This window comes from Geospiza fortis, unplaced genomic scaffold (assembly GCF_000277835.1).
Source record: "Geospiza fortis unplaced genomic scaffold, GeoFor_1.0 scaffold19, whole genome shotgun sequence".
Lineage (NCBI taxonomy): Eukaryota > Metazoa > Chordata > Aves > Passeriformes > Thraupidae > Geospiza > Geospiza fortis.
In genome coordinates, this window is record NW_005054465.1 from 1,234,269 (window position 1) to 1,261,002 (window position 26,734).

General features: G+C 37.9%; 1 protein-coding gene across 1 annotated transcript in view; it reads right to left on the reverse strand.

Moving 5' to 3' along the window:
* DLG1 (discs large MAGUK scaffold protein 1) overlaps positions 1-26,734 on the reverse strand; it is a 115,597-nt gene that overhangs the window by 77,388 nt on the left and 11,475 nt on the right. The window contains exon 2 of the mRNA XM_031062795.1: positions 12,209-12,373. Within this exon, the coding sequence (XP_030918655.1) occupies positions 12,209-12,373 (165 nt within the window). The remainder of the gene's footprint in view (positions 1-12,208; positions 12,374-26,734) is intronic.

Sequence of the window (26,734 nt, forward strand, 5' to 3'; positions counted from 1 at the left end):
AGGTACAGTACAACGTTACAAATTCACAGCTATGAGGATGGTGGTGGATGATAACAGCTACTGGGTGGAGAAAGCACAGATCAAAAATAACCAAGTTTCAATCACTGCCTGTAGAAATATCCAATAGCATCTTTTCACTTCCTTGCCTGCATAAATTATGAACCTGAAGCAAACAAAACAGGGAATATAGAGCAGAGCTGCACTTTTTACTGATTCTGTCTTTATGAAAACATTCCACAGAGCAAAATTACTTTAACCTCATGTTCAAAACAAATATTTAAGAAACAACTATTTGCCAATTTCTTCTTGTTTTTCTCTGTTCTTTTGTGCATAAAACTATAGAGGGAGTGAATCATAGTGCCATAAAACAATCATTTTGTGTTGTAGATCAGAGGATTCCTAGTGAAGTTGTTCTACTGTGGTCTCAGGATTGTTTAATCCTCAAGAAAATCAGAGACTAAGAGTCCACACTCTGCTCTTATTCTGTGAATAATGTGCAACATTCATAACACCTATGACCAAATTTCTGTGCCTGCTGTTAGCATATTATGAAAACAATAAATATATATCTATATATTTCTGACTCAACATTTCTTCTCAAAAGCACAAGAATAATTCAAAACCAAAAAATTCTTATTATTTACTAACGACTTTTCAGTAAGATTATTTTGATCTCCCATGTACATGACAAGTATTACTGTTAGAGGTTTTCTCTGCTTTCTTCATAGCAAAAAAGTATTCAGAATAATTAGCTGAAAGATTATATGGAACTCAAGTTATCTCACAGAACTCACCATTCAAATTTTTGTAGCCAACTATTTAAAAAAAATCCTCCAGCTCACATCAGAGGGATTATTTTGGAAATCAGTTAAATGTCAAGCTTTCAGTAGCAGCTCATCTCTGGAAAGTTATCCAAACAATTTGTGGTACATTTCTACAGTCATGATCATAGCACCAGGGCAAACATTTTAAACAAGAAGAGAAGTCTTCATATGACAAACAAAGACAAAAAATTCCTTACAACACAGCCACAACTTACAGCCACATAATTCTAAAAATCCACTGCTCTATGATGTGCATTTTAGTAGAGTTACTAAATTCCTTCACGTACATCTTGAGATGCAACATAATCTGCTGTTTAACAAATTCTTACTGACAGCTATCCTGTTCTGAGTTACAGTTTTTTTCCTGCAGGCTTCCATTACAAGCAGAAATAAGAAGTACATTAATTGAAATGTGTCGTAGTGAGATCAATGCACCATTTACTTCTAGTCACAAGTACAGCTCAATAACACACCACATGCCAATATTCTGAGCACACCTTTCAGACAGACTTTATTAATATTTATAAAATACAATGGCTTATCACTGTAAGTCATATGAAACTGGATCTGACTTGTGCAGTGTCCTTAAAGCTATGAGCACAAGATAGATAATCGAGGTTGAGAAATGCCTGAGACACAGCAGATAGGACTTTTCAAAGCTTCTCATAATAGGAATTTTTTCACAGCAAGACTACAGCACTTCCTGAGCCCTACCTTTTTCCAGACACAAAAAACATACCTAGCCTGAAAAATGCTATGAATTTATTACCAGAGAAATTGATTAATCCCTGGCTATGACTGAAGGTTTTTGGAACAAGGTACAAATTACATGCTTTGAGTACCAAGTCTTTTTATAGAGTCAAGGTGAAAATATTTTCAATCTTTTTCTACACATGGCATTGACTGTCAACACTCTTATACCGTTTATTAGATATCCTAGAGAAAAAGAATTTGTCTACCATTCAAAAGAATTTCTTCAAGAATTCATTTTTCTCTCTGTTTGTCCCCATAGGCTCCAAACAAAGTCACGTAGAAAAATATTGTGCAAAATTCTGGAAGAAAACATCACAATATATGGACAAGAAATGTACCAAGCAGCTATTTTTTTTACTCTTATATCAACCTGTCTGAAGATAAAAGAGGTCTGCTGTGTTTTAACGCAGTTTCTTTCAAGGCTGATTCCCACACAGCCAACAATCCAATATGGCATCAATTACAAAGTGATTTTAGAAATCAGCACTTCAGGAAAGCATCACATGGACAAAAAGCTTCCTGAAAGTGAAGCAATGATGATTTAATTTCAATTGAGAGAGAAATCCAGAAAAGTACTTAAGGAAGAGGTTATGCAATCCTGCTGGTGATGCAAGGCAGCAATCTGTGTCACCTACACTCCATATGGATGCAATGATATCGAGCAAGATCTGCTGACGCCTAAGCAGATACAGTTGCAGTTATTTGCAGAAGGAGCTGGTACTGTGGTGATGAGAAAAACCCTGATTTTTATGTGCTACAAAGCAACCTGAAGATAAAGGCAAAGCACAGCTCTACAGATGGCACAAAACCAGAATAGCACAAAGAGTCCAGATTAGAAGAATGGTCACTTGTAGAGTTGAAAAAACAGTGGGAGGTTGTAAAAACAAGGGTTCATTCCAGTCGAAGAGCATTTCAACAGAGGGTCAAACCTACAAGTAGAAACTGGGAAAAGTTCTATTTGCACAGAATAGGCAATATCCAGAGAAAGGAAAATCATCAACACAGATGTCACAGCTGGAATTGCATCTGTGAATGATTGCCTCCAGAGTCAAAAGGCAGAATAGGGAGGTTCATCAGGAAACTGCAGGAAATTCTAAAAGGACTTCCATCCTAAAGGACTTCCAAAAGGACCCCTTTTTCATATTCTGGATATTGAACTGATGGGACTACAATTAAAGACAAAGCAAACAAAAAACATCACACACTAAAACAAAACAAAAAACACTATTTACTGTTAGGCAAGAATTGAGAATTTGCAGATTTGAAAAGGTTCCTGCCCCAAAACAAAACAGCACATAATTAAAGATTTCTACATCAGTACACATATCTCTACAGTTTAAGAAATTTACTGCAAAATTCATCTGCATTTGCAGAGGCTGCAGAGTAACATTATTTGTGTTGTAGCAAGATACAGTAATCACAGTGGTTACTAAATGTAAAAATCAACCTCAAATACTTGGACTAGAATTCCTCGGACTTTATATACAAGCAAATTGGTATTATCAGTTTTCTGAGACAAGTCAAAACATGACATAATGCTGTATTTTAATCTCTCAGATAAAGGTTTCCTGGGCATAACTTGACAAGCAGAATGCATACCTAAAATTAAAAAGGCACAGCCAGAAAGAGCAGTTATATCTCAATTACCCTTTCTAAACAAAAACCAACAGTCCCCCTGAAGCATTTGAAAAGTGTCATATATTCGTTTTACAGCCATTTGGTTAAACAGAGTATTGGCTAAAATAAGCAAAGACCCTAAAAGAAAAAAACCTGATTGTCTTAACAGAGAAAATTCAAGGATCGCCTAAAACAATGGCAGGGACTTATTTTAATTTCAATATCAGTTAGATTTTGACCAAAAACAGAGGCAAAAGAAATGTTCAGAACTTGGATATTCAAACATAAGGCTACGCAACTTAAGCTCTTCAGGCATGGGAACAAAAATAATACTGAAAACTTAGATACAAACTCATGTTTCTTTCTTACAGTTTTCAGACTTCTAGATTTAACAAACTTTAACTGGCATAAGTCTAAGCCTCATAAACAAGTATATGCAGCATCCTAAACCAAAGCCCTGGAGTTCAGGACACAAATACTGTGGAGGAAAAAAATTGTTAACCCTTTCTGCTAAGAGATTCTATAAAATCTATCTTAACTTTTAGTTCAGATAGGACTGAAGGATAGTTCTTGACCAAATGGCATTTATATAATCAATAAAAAGTACATATCTTACTGCTGAAACCAAACATCCCAGCACAATTATTCTATAATGAGCTATTTTAGTATAAATATTTAATATAAAAGATCATTACCTTATTACTCACAATACACCTCAGACAACCTACCAATCTGGGCAGATTAAACTGCCTGGTCTTCCGCACCCTGCTCATGAACCTCCTGCCCATCTTTTTGGCACGCCAGACTGACAAAAACATCTTGTGTTTAATGCAAGTCTCCTTAGGTTTCTTCAGTCATCAAAATGAACCCAACTGCACCAAGAGCTCAGGAAAATCTCGGGTGAAAACAGTCCAACAACCTCTTTCTAGGACGACTTGATGTTGATTACTGTATTGGAGGCTGTTCTAATGTTTGGATTAATCCACAGTCCATCTGTTACAGTTTTTCTTTCTTGTCTCTGTTGACAAGAATTTATTGAGCAAATCCTTACGGAGAGCCAGGCAGATTTGGTCAACTGATTCTGCCTATGAAACACCAACTGACACCTTTGCATGTATTTCCACATTCTTCAATTACAGGAGTTTAAAATCAGTAACCTATCAAGAACTTGGGTAATGCATTTTAATTAAAGACTGCGTAACAGCTCCTCTCAAGTGTGACCACTGAAGTATGATATTCATCTAAAAATAAGTATGCCTGAGAGTATCTTCAAGTTTTCCTTTATGATTCCCAGCATTCTATGTATGTTCCTAACACCAGAAGTACTGACTTTGTGCTGAAGATGGCAAAGCTTTACAAAGTTCTCAATTTAGAAAAAAGTAACAGATTGCAACCTTTTCACAATCATAACCCAACTTGCAAATTACATGTCAACTGATCTTTGATTTCTAAATGGAAACGGTATCTTCATCATCGGGTTAACCTCCCCTACCTGCTCAAACTGGAATGGGACAAGAAAATCTGCTGGGGTAAAGAGGCAGTTAAAATTACTTTGACTGTTGGCTAACCCTGAACCCACACAGTTCAAATCATAAAGCTTTCCTGAGAGCAGGAAAACTCTCCCAATTAACAGAGAAGGCTGGTTTAACAGCAGCTCCACATGCTCTAAAAGACTTCTGGGGAAGCATTTGAAAAAACAGAAGGGATTGGAGAGAAGACATACTAGGAGATAAAGAGAAGGGAACCTATCAATATTATCAGCACAAGATTTGGGTTCACGTGGAAAGGGGATTGTTAGCATTGAAGGAAGGATGTGTAAATATGCACATTTATATAACAGCTATTTCCATACAGCTTAATGGGAAGGAGTTAAATAAAGGTGCTTGTTTGCAGTTGAAGAAACAAGCAATGTATCCTGTGATACCTTGGTTGGTATAGCTAGAAACCAAAAGACTACCAGCAGTTGAAAGATTATTTCCAAGTCAGAGGCTGACTGTAGATCACTGTGTTTACAGGCTATAAAACAACTATTACCTGGTAATCTATAGTTCTGAATATAAATTCTAATTTCTGAAATAACCATTCCCTAGTCATGTTCATCATTTTAGAGATTCAGCATTACTGACTGTAGTTTCATTGGTATCTCCTGAGTCAACTCTTTACCAAATGGAGGGGTCAAACTAGTTCATTCTTCATTCTACAGCAGCTGCCCTCTATCTCTGACCATTCTTGTTGTTCTTCTTTGAGTATCTAAATTTGCCTTCTTAATCAAGATAATGAATGGTGGAGATTTCTGGAGTGATAAGATAATGCAGTTTTATTCCCATTTGCTTCGCTGATTATTCCTTGTATTCCATTTGCCTTTTTGACTGTAAATTGAGCACTGAGATGATTATTCCATTAATCTGTTATAACCCTGAGCTCTTATTCCTCCTTAGATGATGCAATGAGAACACGGGCTCTTCTGAGATCCTTCTGGTAACCTCTATCCATGATTAGCAATCTTCCTCCTTACCCTTTACTTTCATTCTGTTGTTGGCTTGGTTTTGGTGGAGAATTTTTGTTTGCTTTGTTTTTTTTAACAACTAAATCCCAAAATCAATTTTTTTCTTATTTCATGACAGCTTAAGTTTCTCCATCATCTTTTTTTGAGTGCATCTATTGTGTGCAGCTAAGTAAACCTAGAAATCTACATCAACAAGATGATCTTTAAGCACATGCTTTAAGGGATCTGTGCAGCAGAAATTGTCTTTGCAATGTATCCATTGCTTTCTCATCTCTCATTTCGCCACATGCTCGTTGATTCTGCTCTTCAGAACAGTTTCACCATGTTTTGGCAGTACAGAAATAAGAGCGAGTTCCAATTTCTCCTCTCCCTCCTGGAAGCTATTTTAAGAACAAGCACCACCTTGCCACATCTCATTGCTGGGATACCACAGTCAGGGTAAGTGGGCTATTACACAGCACTGCAGCACTAATAGATAAGCAGTTTCAAATCAGGGTTAATTTAAAACCATTAAGCTTAAATACCATTAGGTCCTGGAAATACTTTTCCAAAGATGACTAAACATGTGAAAAAAGCAGGCATACACCAAGTGGGCACAGATATTTATTTCTCAGACAGTGCATGCAGTCAGCAGAACTGCTGCGCTAGGATTACCAAGCCTGTCTTGGCAAAGGTTTGGGTACTGCTGACACACTGTTAGACTTTTTTTCCAAACTGTGTGTCCACTTCACAAAGCTCAGGATATGGGGCACAAAACCACAAACTGCTGCTTCTAAGCAAGAGGAGAGGAAAGGCTGAAGGACATACTTCTCACCCTACAGGCACTCAGCACTAGGTCAAATAAAATGCCCAACTAACCTACTGCCTCTCTGTCAGCAGTGAACAGTGAAGGGGTAGAGTGATCTTTCCCTGCTCAATACACCCCCACAAGCTCCAACAGAGGTTCACAGAGCCAAAGAAGGTAAACTCTGCCTTACTGGTTTTATTCTAATAAAAGACTACTTGCACTCTAATGCAAACTGAGCCTGAATATTTTCTCCCAGATGTGACACTGCAAGGGGTAAGCAGAGATAAAGCACAGGGGCACTGGCACTGGGCACAGCTACTGCTTTAAGGGTATTCCCTGGGCAAAAAGACTCCTTTGGTTAGAATGTGGGGGTAAAACTTCAATCTCTTATTCAATGGGGAACAGTATTTCACCTCAGTTTGAAGCATTTCATTGTTCAGAGACAGGAAAACAGTAACTCATTTGCATTTAATGTCATAATATTATGAAGTCATAGTTTTATTCACTGACGTAAGTTTATGTAACCACAAAAGAGTCCTGCAATGCTTTAAATGGAAGACTCTCCAATCCTCCAGTGCTTTAAACAGATAAACAACATTAATACACATGTTCCCTTTGGTAAAGGGAAGTGGAATTTTTACTGCATCACCTGTACTGTACAGTACTGCTTACAAGTGCTGTAGCAGAACACAACAGCCCCAGCCAGAAGGACAGGTCTGTGTAGAAGGAGAACAGGCAGCCAGCAATGGGAAGGGCAATCCCTGCACTGCCCATCCCCAGCATCCTCTGTACAGGGATGACCATTCCTGGGAACATGTGAGGACAAGGAAGTGGCCAACTGTGCTACATGAAACACAGACAAGAGTCCATGATTATGGAACTACAAGTTAGAAAGCTCCCCCACTAACCCAAACCTACTTCTCACAATTCCTAGAGTATTCTGTGCCACTCCACTGGGGATTGCACAAAGCTGTTCCAGAGATCCCAAATATTCAACCAGTAGAATGTCTTTAGCTCCTTACAGATGCACAATTCAGTCAGTAATTAAAATTTTCATGTATAGCATGAATAAGCAATTTTAGGCCCCTCACTAGACTAAAGCCAGTACAGTGTTCCAACTAAAACATTTCTATTCAGCTGTCCATGTCTGTGACACATGAAAGGAACAAACCAGGTGCAGGCATTCTCCCCATACCCTTGGAAGATTGGCGCCACGGCAAAAATCTCCAGAGACAGATCATTGAAAAAGATTTGATTAAAGGAACAAGAACAGCAGAAACTTTTCTCAACCAGTAAGTCTAGCTTCCTCTTACCACATGCAGCCAGATGATAACATCATTTATAAACTTATCAACTACTTTGAAAAGTTTTTAAGAACTCGTGCAAATGCAAATGGGAATTATGGATATAAAGGAAATGCATTGAATATTGCAATATTAAGAATTTATTTCAGAGCAAGATAAAAGATTTATCATGCTAGTCATGGTATATTTTTCCAGTACAAGATATATTTAATAGCTTATAAATGGTTACATGTTTTCTTTAGAGCTTCTGTATTAACAGTGAAATATTGGCCCCAAATACCAACACACAATACACAAACATATTCCAGAAATATATGCAAGTCCCAATCAGGTTCTACACTTCAATACTGAATTACTATGCTACATAATATATATGAGATAAATAATCTGTCATGCCCAGGTTGCTCTAAATAAAGATTACTGATTTTTTTTGTCTTATTGCACCATGACCCACTATTTTATAGCCCTGTAATAACATGTTATTCAAAGCTTTTTTCCTTGATAGAAAACTTCAGCTTCCACTGCACAGTTTAAAGGCTTGCTTGGTGCGATACCCTATCTGTGACAGCTCTCAGTGGATGGGAGCTGTTCAATAAGCCCGTATTTTAACTCCAAACCGCTCCCTCCGAGCGGCTGTGCTCTCACCGCGGCACAGCGCTCAATGCAGGGTTCCGGCACAGCAGAGCCGGGGCAGCAGCGCCCCCTCGCGGCCGATCTGCAGAGCGCAGCGTCCGGAACGCGGCACCTCCCATGGGAACCCCGCGCTCCCAGGGGGAATCTGCAAACCCCACACGGAGGAGGAAATGCTGGTACCAGCTGCCGACCTACCCAAACGGATTCTTCAAAAACTCTGGGACAGAATATTTGTGAAGGATTTGAAGTCTGACCGTTTTCACTATTTCTTCATGATTCTCTATCCTTAAATACTTTTAAAAAGCTGTTTCACAGCATTAGCGTTCCATTTCACACAGAACTAGAGAACAGGGGACACACAATCTCCCGGGCCAAGTTCACTTCTTTGTTACTTGACACACAGGAAGTAAACATTTCTTCTTAAACTGACAAAGCTCCACTCTAACAAGACAAAACCAGTAAGCCTCACTTAAACTTTAAATCAGTACAGCTAGTCTCTCTTATGTCTAAGCAAACATGCAATATTTTAACCCAATCTGAATCTAAGGTAGCCTATTCCCCTGTCAAGAAGATAAGCCATCTTCATTTACTACTTCAGTACTTAATATTCGATAAAAAGCAATCACATACTCATAATCTAAAAATTTGGGATACACATTTGTATTGTTGGTCATTCTAAACTACTTTTTGAAATAGTATCCACCTGTTCAAGTAAGTTATAAAAGCTCTTTTAAGTCTTAGAGTATTTGAAAGCTTCTCTCAAGAACAGAATTCTGTTCTTCTTCTTTTATATAATTGTTCCATACTGCAGAAAGCTTGCTATAACAGAAGGTATTCCTCAAAATCCAATTCTACTGGCCTCTGCAGCATTGCTTATAAAGCAACATAATAAATAAATCATAATCATCAAACCACTGATTTCTCCAAACTCTGTATTTGAAATTTTAAGTGCATTTAACATTTATATTTAAAACAAAAAACAAACTCCTCTTATTATTTTATTCATGTCAACATTCTCTATGATGTTTAGTTTCCTTAATCAATGAACTGTTCAAGAAAGCTGATTGAGCCCTTGTACATCAGCCAAGACCTGGTCCCTGCACAGTGCACTGAGCCAACCTACCAAATAAATCACACAAAGCACTCTTAAATCAGAGCTGTTGTTGCTAAATTGATCTTCAGCACAAGCTGTGCTAAAACTATGAACACCTGGCAGATCATCAGACCAAAAGCAGAGCAGTGTATCTATGCTAATAATACAACAGCAACCTTGGGTTTTTTCTTCAGGAGAGAAGCAAGCCGGCAGTCAATTAGCACCAGCATTCAAAATTGCACAAAATGCTGGTAAAACAACTGAAACCTGGAACACCCACCCCATCAGTTTTCAGATGAACAAAGCTCTGAACAATTTCAATTTACCATACATTGCTTTGAAATTAACAGAGAGGAGTTACCTGAAAACAATCAGATATATGCTAAAAATGGTAATACAAACTGAGTGGTAATACCTCCCTTATGAACATTCTTCCCTACTGAGTGATGATTTCCCAGCATTTACCAATGTGAGACACATAATAGCAATTCTCCTCAGAGACCTAAGACACAGAGTATTTTGAAAAGGCCTCACCATATTTTGTAACAATACTTAACTATGCCTAATTCTATTTTAAAAATAGTTTTCTTTCTTCCAGACAGTTTTAGAGCTCCCCTCTTTGCCTTTTTGATCCCCTTATGCTTTCTAAAAGGCAAGACTAACTGCTCGAGGAATTAGGAAAAGCTTGAATAAACAGAGTTGACCTTAAGCCCTCAGAGAAAGAGGACTTTTATTTATTTCTAATGGTTGCACATAAAAGATGTTCCATTGCTTTCTGAACATCAGGGAATTAGACACATGAAAGTGTGTTACTGTGTGTCTAACTTCATAAGCAAGAAAAATTTGAAGTTCTAGCCATTCCCAAAAATGAAAACTTTGTCACATGAGTATTCTCAGAAGGCTCTTCAGAGGGCAATATAGCCCACTTCTAAAAGGTTATTCATTAGGGCTTCAAGAATTTAGCTTGCCTAGCTGAAGACTATGGAAAAATACTGAGAGTTCATTATGGAGATATAAGTAAAAATCACTGGCTCAATACCATCATATACATTTTAAAACTGTTAGAAAAGCTGGAAAACAATTACTAAATGCACTCACACTACAGTTGGTTCTTCTACAGAATCCTTACAAGTCAATGATAAAGAGGTGATACATTCAACAAAATTTTTCTTCATAATTTTTAAAAATGGAAATATAAGGTTCAAAACATTTTTTCTTAAAATATCATAGAATGGTTTGGGTTGGAAGGGGCCCTAAAGATCATCTAGATCAAACTCCCTGCCACAAGCTCAAAGACCCTGCCCTAGACCAGGTTGCTCAAAGCCCCATCCAACCTGGCCTAGAACGCTTCTAGGCATGGGGCAGCCACCCCTTCTCTGCGCAGCCTGTGCCAGGGCCTCATCACCCACAGGAAAGAATTTCTTATAATACCTAATCTAAATCCACCCTCTTTCAGTCTGAAGCCATTTCCCATCTTGTCCTACCACTACATGACCTTGCCAAAATTCCCTCTCCAGCTTTTTTGCAGCTGCTTTATGGGGCTCCAAGGTCTCCTGGAGCCTTCTGTTCTCCAGGATGAGCAGCCCCAACTCTCTCAGCCCGTCTTCACAGGAGAGGTGCTCCAGCATTCTGATCATCTTTGTGCCCTCCTGATCCAACAGGTCCATGTCCTTCTTTTGTGAGGGACCCATCCCAGAGCTGGATGCAGCACTGCAGGTGGGGTCTCAGCAGAGCAGAGCAGAGGGACAGAATCCCCTCTGCCCCTCCCTCCCTCCCCGGCTGCCCACTGTGCTTTGGATGCAGCCCAGAACATGTTTGGCTTTCTAGGCTGTGAGTGCACATTGTTGGGTCATGTCCAGCCTCTCATCCAGCAGCACCCCCAAGTCCTTCTCCCCAGGGCTGCTCTCCATGTAACAGTGTTTGTTCTTTGCAGCTGCAAAGGACACTACAGCACACAAACAATTCCTGCTAAAAGTACCAAGCTGTAAGCCTACTATAATGTAAGCCCAGCTCATCACTCTAAAGCCCAAACATTCCCCAGTATCAAATAATTTCTCCACTTTTCCCTCAAAACCAGCCATAAAGACTCAGAGATGTTATAGAAAACAGTACTTAGTCTGACACACAAAAACACTGTGCTATCCAGAACATGATTGAGCTATGTCTATGTACTAACACAGTAAATAAAACTGCCTGTTATTACCCCCTCCCAAACCTCACACTCAGTTTGTTGTCTAAATCCTTAAATCTGTCTTCAAGTTACTGAAGCAATCTTGCAAATAATGGGGCTGCATGCTGAAAAACTCCAGAGACATATCTGGCACCTGGCTTATGACATATTGCACATAGATCCTCAATTAAAATATATACTAGAAACAAAGTCAGAATTGACTCTACAGGTTTCTGACTGAAAATCCAACATGAAACTGACAGCTCGAACTTCAGTGCCCCTCAAAACTACATCCAAAGCCTTAAGTTACCTTTAGTTGTTTTCTGGTCATTTTACTACCATGCACTTCTAGTTAGATTGTGTGGAACTAAGGCAATGCTGTAATGTATACTAAGTAAATTTCACAATTGAGCAGTTCCATAAAAAAACAGAAAGAGGTGTTTTGTGTGCATTTTTTTTGTCCCACAACATTAAATTCCTGAGGAGTACACCAAAACAGGTCACTAGTTAAAAATGCCTACCTTTACTGGTGAAATATGAGAATGGGAAACAAATCCATGGACATTCTCAATCTGGGACAGATTCTTCTCTGATACATGAACCAGCTCTGGACCTGTCACCTCATTGGCAATGTGTGGAGAGCTGTGCTCCTGTGGGGGTGTATCTTCATCCTGATAGCGGTATTTCTGAAAAAAAATTATAGGAAAAGATCAGGCAACCACAGAAATGAGAAAAGAATCTAGAAAACTTAAGTCAGACAGAAATAGTTGTTTTTCTGACCTTGCTGACTTCAAAGCAATAAGGTCTATAAATAAAAATTTTAATTAGCATTTTTATTTTAAAACTGATCCTATCCAAAAATGTTCCAGCCCTTTTAGTCCCACCTGGGATTATTATAAAGCTACCTAAACCCCAGCAGGGTTTACTGTATCCATAAGAAACATCCCAACATTTTCTAAGCACATTCACTTTCACACATTACTATACTCCCAAGTACATAAATAGTTATTAATAGTTGATAGGGAAAGCATGTCATATTATTAAAGGTACAGAAAAACTTTCTAAACACATACTCATTTTCATCTTGGAAACAGTTATTCCTGTTATTGAAGCATATTTAAGATAGAAGCTATTTTCTTAGGGTTTCTTCTAAACAAAATTCCAAGATCTACATAATACAGCTTAAGTCAAAAATAGACATTATCCTGGTAATTCTTTTATATATCATAACCCAGTAAATAACTGCAAGCAACCCACTTGTCTGTAAGCACAGGAACACTACACCAAGACAGTATCTGACAAACAGTGCATAACTTCTAACCCTCTTAGGAGTTACATGCAATATCTATTTCAGGTTACCACAAAGATCCATTTCCTTCATCAAAAATACCTACAACATTACAAAGTTAAGATATACAGGATAAACTACAAAGAAACTGCTTGAAATTATCAGTTATCAGCTCCTTAACACATTCTTAAGCCAACTGTAAAGCAGAAGCAATTCAAGTGTATTTTCTCTAAAAAAACTAATTAGCAGAGAAGCACAAGACCCACTTCTTCCGGCATAAGAAATTACTCCTAAGAAGAAAGCAAGAGCATTACAACTTATGTTACCACAAGAACCCAACTCCAAAAACTTTCAGACATTCTCCTCAGCTGGATGTACCACAGGAGAGAGTGAAGTCTGACAATTAAGAAAAATTGCAAGGGTTACTCAAAAAGCCCAAATTTTTCCAATTTTTACCCGAGATGATGTGTGAGATTATTAACTTAATAGCTCATTACTACCGGAAGATACAAGTTCTTTTTCTTTCCTTTCCCTGCAGCAGTGAGATGCTGGATTGCTCAGCCTCAGACTGCTGCCATTCATCTTTTTTCTGAGATTGACTTGTTTTTCACTTATCAAAATAAAACCCTGAAAGGAGCTGACATTAGCTCTCTAGAGCAGCCATATTAAACATCGGAAACAGGGAAGAATTATAATTTAAACAAAGTGTTGGCCAAAAATACAAGGGTACGTTACCAGAGTATAAATTAGACCACATGGCAATTACAGAAAATAAACATTAGAGCTCCAAGAAGCAGAGAAAATGTCTTGAAGCATCAGAGAATGTAGGACTTCAGCGAGCTTAAAGCAGCCTGCTCCACTAATGAAGGCTGTACTTGGCTGTACTTGTGATCCAAAATATCCCTAGCAGACCTGGAGCTTTGATTTCTTTATGAAATACAGGAAAATTATTTGAAAGTGGATTTAGCTTCCAGATCATCTCAGACAAGATCCTGTAGAAACTAGATGTGGATCATTCCAGTTCTACTGTGGGGGACTGGGCACACACAACCCTGAACACACTAATTAGTCAAACAGTCACAGGTTAATCAAAACTCATGTCCTTTACAGAATTACCTTGCTTTTTTTCCTGAAACCAGACATATTTATTAGAAATAGGTACTATTAGAAACGATACTTGAAAATGACTGAATGCAAACAGGTTCTAGACTTCACTAATAGATGTTATGTTTACATTATAAAGTGTATCAATGCTTATAATAGTGCGTATAAAGTTTTAATAGATCAGTATTTCATTATTTTGATTAAAAATGAAAAAAATGTTGCGGCAAAAACATTTAACATATACTTCTAACAGAGACATTGCCCCAGAGGATTCTGTTGCATAATACAGGTGTGTCAAAATTAATTTCAAACATTTCTTTTCTGATGCAACATAGTTAACAAGATATCTTCAGGCTAAATTATACCCTCAATAAGTTTTGAAATGTCACCAAACTCTATGATCAGTGGTGTAAACTACAGAAAAATCCATTTACTTTAATAAACCAGTGCTAGTTTTTCACCACAGTGAAATAATTTTTCAGGCCCACAACATCCTTCCTTCAACTCTCAGGCCTAGTAAAGTTAGACAAAAAATAAGTACAAACAAAGTATCTGCAACAATATGCAGGGAAAACAAGGGTTTTCTGTACATTTTTAGCACCATTTATCAAAACAGAGAACACCTGTTCACAGGAAAAGCACAGAAAAGTTTTAGGAAACCCATTCTAAGAGATTTACTTTAGTCATCCTAGTCTCTTCTCTGTATTTTTAAAAGAAGATATTTCAAACTCCCTTCCTTCTCCAGACTTTAGCCCTCCCCACCCACCAGCCATACAACTCCCAAGTCACTGCTCACTTCCAACAACAAATGCAGCAAATCCCAGGAAAGCACAGGCTGACTTACAGTCTGCCCCTGAGTAAAGTTTTCATTTTCACTGTGCAGGTCCAACCATGGTTACGAAGAGGTTAAGAACAAAAGAAGACAGGAATAAGTAAATCTAATAATTTGAATTTGATAAATACAGTAGCTCACAGGGCCAGACCCTTTCTGAAGCAGTATGAATAGGCAGCATGATGAAACCAAGTAGTTTTAGATCATTTGCACACAGGTCCCCAAGTTTAAATACTTGGTTTTTTTAATCATTTCTCCATTGTACCAGTTAAACTAAATCTGAAAGGACCCTTCCAAAGATCATTCCAGCAACTGAAGTTATTGTGAAGCACTGTTTGACATGCAACACTTTCACTCCTACAAAAAATGACCTGGATGCAATGTCAAAAAGAAACAGGTAGAGAAGACTGAATTGCTACAGCTCTCACATCTCCCCAGCTTTCACAACTCTGTCACCATTCAGCAGAAAATAACTTCCAACAACTCTAATAACAAAAGCAACAACACAGGAAATTTTGCATACCTTGCTAAAACAAAATTAATCAAAAATTAATAATATATTAAAGATGTTAATGCATTTTATACAAGTCTTTCCTGTAGTCTAGTGCTAAACCAGAAACTACTGCTTAGAAAAATAATAGTGCCTTCCACCCAAAGGAAAAAAAGTACACAAAACTAAAGGGATGCTCCACTATTGCAGAAGTGAAGTCAACTTGAAAACTTCTTATTTGTAAAAAACAAGAAGACTATGAAAGCCAAATAAAATCTCTTTGCAGGTAAACAACAATTCATACTGATAAGTTAAAAGGCTGTGAAAAACAAAAGAAACTTAAGTAATATAAGAAAATATGATAGTGCTCGTGTTTTTTTAGAACTTCTTCATTGGTCATGGAATAGGACATTCAGTATTATTACCAACTTAGGCATCAACAAATGAAAAACTGAATGATGTGCAATATTGGAAGAAGGTGTTTGATCTTTAGGTTTGCTTTTTCAAACATAAGCTCAGTATTTTGAGTAACTAACTGCTTCATTCTCAAACAAAAGCACTAAGTTTTCTCTAGTAACTAGAGCTATGACAAAGACATAAGGCATTTCACCCTTCTTGAACAGTTTCAGTTTGACATTGTATCTTGAATATAAGTGCTCATAACATGGTTATTTAGGTCACAGTGTTCCATCATATGTCAAAATGCACAGCTACTGTTAAACTTATTTATGTAATGCTTCATGTCATGGACATCCACAAACAATAAAACAGTTGAAGATAAGTATATACATTTACCAAAACTCCGAAATATTTGTAATAAAGTTCACCCGTTCCAGAAGGCCAAGGAAAAGAGAATAAAGAAGGACCGCTCAGATTGTGAATGTTCTTTTCATGTGGCCAAAAAGGAAAACTGAAAACACTATTTTGTGTGATTACTTGTGTGAAATTAATTGTTTCATTACGTGAAGGGCTGGTACAGGTACCCTGCATTACTATTTCACATTGAATACTAAGTGAATATTTAGATGACAAAGGCTGTATCTTCTCAGAGGACAAGAACATTTTATTTTTAGCACTATCCAGCCCTACAACTTTTATTCAAAAATTGACAAGTGCCTGGTGCAAAACCTCTCTGCACTCCTGAGTCGCTGCTCACACAGCAGCCCTTCGCTCTCTGGGATGCGGGCAGCGGAGAGGTACAGCGCAGGCAACACTGGGGACGGGCAGCGAGCCGTGTTTATGCGCACATAGCTCGGGCCTGGGCACCAACAGCCCAGGGCACTCCAGGAGGCGCCTGGGGAGCGCTCCCCGCTCGGGAGGCCGCGGCCGCCCCCTCGCTGGGTATTTTTAGTTTGCTCTTAAAGTCAACAGCATCCCTGCTCTGCAGCTCAACGGGCAAAATCCAGCCCCAGAGTATTTTCATTCCACGGCTTTCTTCCTAAGTTCACTGTTTAAACATGAGCATATTGTATAACTAAGGAGTGTGCAGTTCCACAAAAAAAAAAAAGAAGAAATCTTAGTGCTATATCAAGTAGTTTCCAAATGGCACCAATAAATAGGTACATATTTCCAACTGAAAAATGCTTGGGACACAAGAAGGAAAAGCAAACTCACAACAAGGCAAAGTCTTCCTCCTGGAAATAAAGCATTCAACTTGAAGTTCTCTAATATTTATACTATCAAAAGAGCCATAAAAATGTAGATTCCTCCCTCCTGACATTTATTCACCATCAAGATTTTGTGATACATATATGTATATATACATGTGTATATAAATGCATCACACATGCATACATGTGAGTATATATGTACACACACAACTGATCCCACTTTATAAAATAAAATCTACTTGAAATATTTTTTGTTAAAAATAATAAACATGACCCTGAAATCCTGAATATATAAAGAAAGTTTTAGAGAGAAAGATTTCCTAATTTCTGCCTCAAAAGTAACTTCATACACATATCCCTTTAATTTTCAAGTGACTTTCCAGTACTTAACAGTCTCCTTATATCCTTGATATTGCGTGTTAATTTTACTGAAAAGAAATTTTAAAAAAAGATTTTGGACACAACATCGAATATATGCTGTTTACCATTCTGATGATTACCAAATTATGTATGTTTTATTCCTCTGAAACCTAAACAGTTGATGTCGTCCTAAAATGACTAAATGCCCGAGGGCACTGTTAAACCCAAACCTGCCACTAACAATTGCTTCCATCAAAATGATGTCAGGAGGCATTTCCAGCCCTGTATCTCAGTGCAAGTCTCCTGTGTATTTAATTCTCTACAGCTGAAGAAAATGAAAGCCAAGTGCAATAAACTGATTACATGATGATTAATGCTGATTAATGAAGAATGACGACATTTTACATGCGGCATTCAGTAAATTCAAAATGTTGTTCAATGGGATCTTTAAACAGTAGGCATGATAATTCATTACTTATGTCTCCATCACTAAGAGCTCGGATAATTGAGTAAGGCATGGAACAAAACACACACTTATTTAACCAGAAATTTAAGGTACAGTTACATTAGACACAAAGGCAATCATTCATTAAATGCAGCTTACATTTCCAGGAAAGTCCTTTTATAGACCCACCTTACATCCAAACATTAAAGATATTGTGTTGTTGGTACATGCTACTTTACAGTGGCATAGCATCGGAGAAAAACAATCCAAGTTTTTTATGCTAGGAGACATTTTTTCAGACCCTGTGCACTTCAATCGATCCGTGACTGAGATTCCAGAAAAATGCCTCTGTAAGCGCTGCTTGCTGCCTGTCTTTGACATTTAATCTAGGTCCATAGTGTTCAAAAATAAGCCTTTATATAAATAGGTTGAATCCTTCAGGAAAAATGTTGCTTCACGTTAGAAACCAGACCTTATAAAAAAAGCAAAGCAAAAATCCCGTGTCCATTTTTAAAATTTTTGAGTCAGCTTTAAATTTAATTACGTTAGCGCCAGCTTGAAGTGACAACTGTCTCCCGGCCCAAAGTAACACTCAGATGCTCTCAGCCAGAAGCCCGGGTTCGATCCAAGGCAGCTCCACCTGCTGCAGTGCAAGGATTGCTATCTCCTCCATGAAAACAGAGCAACTCCAGCAGAGCCCCTGCTCGCTGTGTGCTGCTTGCTTAGGGGAGGGGCGAGATGGTGCAGCAAGGGACTCGTTACACGGCCCGATGGAGAGAAAGCCAACGCTTCCTGCAAGGTGCTTTCGCACTGCACCAATGAGCATGTGAAAGCCCATTTTGAAATCAGCTGGGTGCAATTATAAAACCAGGGACGTTGTAAGATTAACAGCAGGGAATTTGCTGATCTGCAATTTACACTAGCTTTTTCAAGGAAGTGTCAGCAGACGGCAAAATGAATGGCTCTGGGATATTTAATCCTCATTTTCGAACATTAAAAATTCAAGGTTATTTGACACATCAAAGAAATGAGCTTTAACGTGCTGAGTAAAATTCCTAATGGTCTACCAAACGTAATAAAGAAACAGTACAGAAATACATGAATACTCTCCAACTTCAACACAATAAAATCACAAACTGCTATTTTTCTCCATTAGCACTGTGAAATCATGAACAATCTGGACTATGCCTCCACTTGATTATGAAGAGCTCTTGGTAAAGCATTTCAAACTGTACATGGGAACACTTAAAAGAGTTCAAGAAATAAGCTTTTTTCCTTAGAACTGAGGTAAATACAGTCATAGTCTCCTTAGAATTTCTTGTTCTTTGTTGTGTGCTAACAAATATAAGATGCAAAAATTTTTAATGGCTTGTTTGGGGTTTGTTTTTTAATCAAGCCCTATAAGATTCAAACTTTATTTCCCTTTTAACACATCCAGGGGTCTCTGCTAGATTTCAATCTATTCATGTATTTTTAATAAATTGCATTAAAGAAATTGATCCAAAACATGCCCTCTGCAATTACGCTCCTGTAGCATAAGCTAACTTGCCTTTGCAAAAAACTTCAATAAAATCACAATAGCCATAATTTCTAATTTTTATTGCATTAAGCAGTATTGTAAAAAACTCTCTTTAGGACATAACTGTTCACTTAAGTTTTCACCTGTAGCAGCCTTTTGTCATCTCCCTTTTACTTCCTTTGGTTTACCTGATAAGCACCCCTGAGGTAGCAAGTTTAGTGTAGTGTAAAATTGCATCCACACTTCCAGCTCAGAAACTAGTAACTTCATGAATTATACTGAGACACTGTTCTTTATATAAATGTGCAGATTGATGAAACCAAAACTAAGGCAAGATGTCTGGAGAAAAAATGTGTAACTCAGCCCACAGTAAACCTCAAAATAAACTTCATTTGCATGAGGACCTCGTTGTTGGTAGACTCTCCAAGGATTACCAATGGCAGTATTTCAATATTAATAAGCACAGTTTCTTTCCATTGTGTGCTGTGACCTACAGTTTTCCACCAAATAGCCTTAGACATGATTTCCCACTGCAGATCATCTTCTGCACGTGAGTGCAGCAATATGGGCAGGACCAAAGGAAAAAATTAACCCTGAACTTAATTGTCACAAAAAAAAGACAAAGAGTGTAAAGAAACCAAAAATGCACCTTCTTTGTTAGAATTTTCTAAGTTAGATTACGTTTTTGTTGCAAGAATATCCAAGGGTAACCCTAAGTAGAAAGGCTGATAGAGGAACCTAAAACCCCTTTTATGTTCCTTCTGCTGGCTGGGGGTCCCAGTAAATGGACTCCTGACTGAACAAACAGGGCAGAGCATAGCTGAGCACATACTCAAACACCACTCGTGGAGCAGTGCACAAGGGGAAGGAACACAGGCACAGAGTGCTGGCTCTTGCCAAACATAACAATGTTCCTATCCCACAAAACAACCTTTTCTATGCACTTTGGATCAACAATCCACCTTACTTCCATACCTCTAATCGCATTGTAATAACATAATTTCTCGCTGAAATAACATACAGCCAAATGCATGGCAATTTCATGACAACAAATAAAGTCAAAGAGCCAAAAGCAGTTCTTGAATGTTGCAGAAATAGCTTTTTGTGATGCAGAAAATATAAGCTCTAATGTGCTGTGGGCATAGAAGAATCAATAAGAGGAAGATACAGGCTACACATCCACAAAGGATTCCATCAGTAAGATACAATAAGGAAGAGAAAGCTTAAGTAACTTCAGGCAATTACATCTACATTGTTGATGAAGACCACATAAAACATCTGAATCTTTCAGCCATATATTTGTAGCTGTAGATAAATAAATTGGTTACACTACAAAATCATCTTGACCTTCATACAAAGATGAAACTCTTTACACATTTGCCTGCCCACAAACTTAAAAATACAATGTTTAAACTTATAAAATTAAAATATATTCTTACATATTTTGCTGACTAAATCCTGAGATTTAACTGTAATGGTTTCACTTGTTCAAAACAATTATTTGTGCCCAAAAGCTTAAAAAAAAAAAGTTGTTAGCATAAATCTTTCTGAAATATGAACATACAGTATTTTCTCATATGGAGAAACATATGAAACAGAAGATTTCCAAGTCTACTTTTGAGCTCTACAGAAACATATCCACACTTAATTATTGCTCTGACTCAAATTGAAGGTTGAATTAACATTTCAAAACACAAAAAATAATGTATTAACACAATGACCAAGCCATTAATTAGAAGAATATGGCCTTAACTACCTGTCACTTCTCATTGCCAATTCATTAGTCTGTATTTTGTATTATCACATAAAAGCTCCTACAGTCAAAGTTCACCATTTCCATGTTTCCTCAAAAGTATTCTGAGTGAAAATAACTAGTTTCATCCTTACAAAAACACTACTTAAATGAATTGTCTTTATTTCAGGTTTTGTTTGAATGTTTACTTGGCAATAACCTGTCTTTATGTATGGCTCCCACATGCATAAAGAAGTACTCACATCATTATAATCTTCAATTAGCGAGCAAGACTAATTTTGTTGTCTTAATATAAGAAAGCTCCCTAAGCACTAAGAATATTGGATAGAGAGAAACAAGAGCTATATAGCATCAAAAAAAACCTACACTATGAGACTTTCATAGAAACTTAATGCTTCAGTTCAGCACTTGCCAACTATTCTTGATGGAACACAAGTAGTACAAATTCCATTGATCCATGTGTTCCACCTGTATACTCAACACAACACAGGTTAGGAAACAGCAATCTCATAAGCAACAAGACCTGGAACTTTCAATGAAATGAGTAGTGAAGATCTAACCTGACAAATGTACCAACTGTTCAGACTGCCAAACCAAAGGGGGAAAGGCTTCATAATTCTTCAGAGAGAGCATGTCCCTCAAGTACCACTGCAGGCACCTGTCAAGCTGGTGGGACTCAAGCTTAGGTGCCCCTTCCCCAGAAGCCTGAGCTGGTACATTTCTGGGATATGTAATACAATCCAATTGTTTTAAAAATGCACTTTTTATCATTGGAATTACTTAAATCTAAGAAACTTATTTTATCCTGTTTTCTGCATAATAGTAGTCTTCAAAGAGTACAGAGAATTCCAAAATGATAAAGAGCTCTGCAGGACAGCTTGGATGCTGGTTTAAGATCACTCCATACTAGCACAGAGCTCTAATGTAATGCCTGCAATTATTTCTTATCCAAGGAGTAGTAATTTTATACGCAATTTCTATAAGGCAAATGAAATTTGAACACTAGTTTGAGAACAACTGATGTCTGGTACAAACTGCAGCCATCAGCACCTAGGAAGAACTTTGGCTCTGCAGTTCTTGCTCCCTGAAGTATCAGATGACCATCCAAGCCATTTTTCAGAGAGTAGCCAAAAAATGTACTGCTTGTTCCTGCATGCTCCTGAACTGCCAAAAAATCATTTGCACCGTTCTTTCAGGCAAAGGGGTTTATAAACTCAAAACACTGTGAGCTGAAATTCTCCATCTAAAGGGCACTTTTAACAGGTCTCCATCGTTTAGAAACATGTTTTTGTGAGCTTAGCAGGTAAACATGTTTGCAAGAGTTAAACCAGCAGCCACTGCACATCCAGTTCAGAATGCTGATGTGTAGATGTCCTTTTCAAGCTTAACACTCTCATATAAAAATTTGCAGAATACACCTGTCTGTGTATTAAGTTTCCAAAACCCTGAAGAATACCACAGCCTCATTAACTTCAGAAGGAATGTGAAATGTTACTTTGGAAAGAGGAAGCTGAATAATAGTTGCCTTTTTTGTTTTTAAACTTGCCCTGCAATGGCATTTAAGCCCAGAATAGGTCCTATGAATAGAAACTTTTCAGTGGGTGTTTGTGATTTTTCTCCCAGTTTATTCCAAGTCTTAAATTGTTACATATAAGACAGATCTGGGACATCACTCCAATGAGATCCTTCATAAGCCTTGATAAGCCAAGCCAAAAAACAGACAAGACTGTCTCCCTTCCCAGCTGAGTGACCATCACTGTGGGCATTTGTATAAGCTTGCTTTAGGAGTTTTTCACTCCAAAACAGAGGAGGAGAATATAATGCCATATTGGAGATAGAACCAAGAGGTGTCTGCATTATCATGTCCTCTATATGCAAAAATAATCAGACTTCAAAATATGTGGTGACAGACTGAGGAGTGTTCAGAAGCAAAACTTCATGTAAAACAGACTTTCCTGACAATTACCACGGAATAAAGGTCCTACATATTCCAAATGTAATTTCAAAGCTATTTAGTCATATCATTCATCTGTCAGTTCCTGCCTCTTAGTAATTCTAACATTACAGTTTAACTTCAGCCAAACTGACTGGAGGAATAGAGGTCTCTGAGAATATCAATCATGTGCAAGTTTCTCAGAAGTAGGTAGCAAGCATAGAATAAACACCAAGAAATCCCCACCACAGGAATAGGAAACTAGTGAGAGGGTAAGGCTATCTAAGCAACAACAAGCAGAATTTATATAATGAGAAAAAGAAAGGATTAAGAATGTCAAAGGGGAGAGAGTCTAGCAAAATGCTATATGTTTATATTAAAACAGAAACATACCTTGACAGAAAGTTATAGGTAGTCCTGTTTTCTAAGGCAGGCATGAAGCCATTGCATGTTTTGGAATTAAAAATGCACTGAGTGAAACATCTTCCTTTTCTTCTGATGTTTTGAAAGTATTTTAGCACTACTGGAGCATGCTTTACATCTTTAGTTTTCACACAAGAAGTTCCTGAGAATGAGAGAGGTCACAGAATTGGCTAGTATGACTTCTATGAAAGCCAAAAGTCAATGTTATTTTTTCCTAGCTGGAAACCACCACAGCCAGGAGAACATCTTCAATACAGACTAGGAAATGACTGAAAAGAAATGGTTCCTTTTGCAATACTTGAAGATTGATCCAATAAATACATTATACATGCAGCAGATAGGTGTCTATCTGACCTTCTGTTAAATTCACTGCAGACTATTTCATTACATTAGCAACATCTCAATGAGGAAAAAAACCCAAAAACATTACTGTATTTTGAATAAACTGTACTGTGATTAGAATAGAACTCAACTAGAAAATTCCTAAAATCAGAACCTACTACATTGCTTCAAACATATTTAACATGTTCAGAAACAGTCTGTGGTAGGTTGACGACAGGTAAGCATCTAACCAGCCACTCACTCACTCCCTCTCAGAGGGATGAGGGAGAGAATCAGAAAGGCAAAAATCAAGAGGAGAAACCTCATAGGTCAAGATAAATAAGTGAAAGGGGAAATAATTTTTTTAAAAAACAAAACCCAACCAACCACACAAGTATAAGTGATTTGGCTTGCCATACAAGTAAAGCAAGCCGAATCACTAACCACCAGCAGATCAATGGTCAACCTCAGCAACAGCCACTTCCTCCTAAATTATTGCTGAGCAAGATATTAAAATATATGGAGCACCTTTTCAGTCAGTTTGGGTCAGAGGCTCCAGCTGTATCTCCTCACAACCTCTTGCCCACCCCCAGCCTACTTGCCAGGGCAGCAGAGTGAGAAAGTGAGAGGCCCTGACACGGTGTGAGTGCTACTCAGCAATAGCTAAAACACCGGCATCTTCATCAACAGTTTGTCACAATCCAAAACACAGCACCATATGGGCTGCTGAGAGGAAAATTAACTCCATCCCAGCCAAGCCTGCTACCAGTCTGACCTGAAAAGTCCTTTAGTATTAAAAACTATGAGATCTTTGCATTCAAAAAACACTACTGAAATAATTTTGAGTAAAAGTATGTGATTAATCTAAAGCTGCCTTTGATGTGTTGGTTCCATCAGTCCATACAGGAGAAAAAGTATTGATATATAGCCCTAAATGGTTCCATGGGACTCTGAAAAAGATTTCTAGTGAGCCACAGACACTGAATCACAAAGACAAAACTACTGAACTATAAAAGCTCTCCTCAAAGACCCAAAAGCTTTGCAGCCTTGCCTCATCCCTTCAATGAAGATTCCACCCAGTCAGTATGTGATGTGGATGGACTCTAATCTTGAGTGGCAATTATCAGCCAAGCAAGGTTATATTCTTAAGGCTATACTCAGGGGGAAAGATTAAATCCAGCAGGGTGTGATTAGCTGGAACTGCTCTCCACAGTGTCAAGACCAGGCTGGAGCAAGGATGTGATTTCACTCTGGATTGTTCCCTGTAGGACCCGGGCAGACTAGGCTAAGCATAGCCTCCAAAACATGGTTTTCCTTCTGCACCTGTTGGGCTTTAACAGAAGGCTAGTTTGATTAAGACTGTGCTGCAGAACTCTTGGAGGGGGAGTGTGATGGGAGGAAAGAGGGACAACACCTTTGAAGTTTATTCCAGTGTGGTTAACATGTAAAGATCCTTCAGTTATTGTAGAATTGCTCAGAATCTGATTTATTCCATCCTATCTGTTTGAACAAGTCCCTTCAGGAGAAGCAGTTTTCAGTAGTGGAATACTTTCTAAATGGTCCGTGCAAAGTAGCCACAAAAAGTAGATCTGCTGCTGAATAATTCACAAAGAATTAATAAAGCATCTGTGCCTCCACTGAAAAAATAAGGGCAGACTGGTAAAAAAACAAGTGAAAATGAGTGAGAGAAAATATATTAATAATACATGTCTTTTATCTGGTGAAGCCTCAAACTACTCCAGATTCATCTCAACTGCTGTTCATGCTTCTTAACACCACATCAAGAAGAGACTGTAATTTGACATATTTGGTGCTACATCAAAGCAGCAGAGCAGAAAAGAGATGAGTCTAACAACCTCTCATAGGCAGGAGATGCAGTGCTTGCACAATACTCGTAACAGTGGGGGTTTTCCCCCCCTGCAGACAGCGAGAAGGTTGTTCCCAGAGACAAATGCAACTCAGTCCTTCAGTCCTGCTGTTTTAAAAACAGTGAAAGCTGATCACATCTCAATTATAAAATAATCTGCTGAGATCAGGACGGAATCTCAAGAGCAGTGCTGGTCTGTGGATGTGTAAATACTTGCCATACATTTCTGAATACACAGAGGACAGTCATTAGGTTCTATAACAATTGTTTTCAAAAAGATTTTTCTAACAACAAAGTTGGTACAATGCTTAAAGCAGAAATGCCAATGGTTTACTTCTTACATCATTCTAATGAATCTAAACATTTCAAAACCAGAGATGACACCTTCCTCTGAATGGGAAACAATTCATAATGCTACTTTTTGACTCCAATGGATAAAAGCATTTGCTAGCCTACAGTTTTAATTCACTGCAACTCCATCACTTTCCCCACCTTAAAATGCAAATTCTCTTATGGGCAAGGACTACAATTGCCATCTCCATCCAATCCAGGTGCTAAGGGTGCTGGTGATTTACACTTTGTTATTAACTGAGAACAGGTAAGGAAGGCTTTTATTGCCTGCAGGTCATTGATTCTACTGCCGCTGCCTGGGAAACTAAAAAGTAAAGGGGAGAGCTGAGGAGAAGCCAAAAGGAGTTTAGGGTAGCACTGACACTGCTAGTAAGTTAATATCACTTCTCTCCAGTTCTTCAAAAGTATTTTTCAAACTATTTCTGCTACTTTTGGCAGATTCATTCTCCTATGAAGTGCTCACTGATATGGTAACCGGTACAGTAACAGTTTCAGAACTTGCAAATAAGGAGGAAGTACCTTAATTGACAAACTGAAAGATAGAGTTGGGTGAAGGATATTACTTGAAAAAATTGAAACCACAAATTACAACTGAATCACCATGACAGAACAGCTTAAGCAAGAAGTGTGGGGACTGTTACTTGATCTGAACTTGAGCTCCACAAAGGAATCGCAAATCACATTTTCTTATAGCAGGTTGAATTATCTAAATGCTCGTTAACAAAATGATCATTTAGATAATTACAGTGAA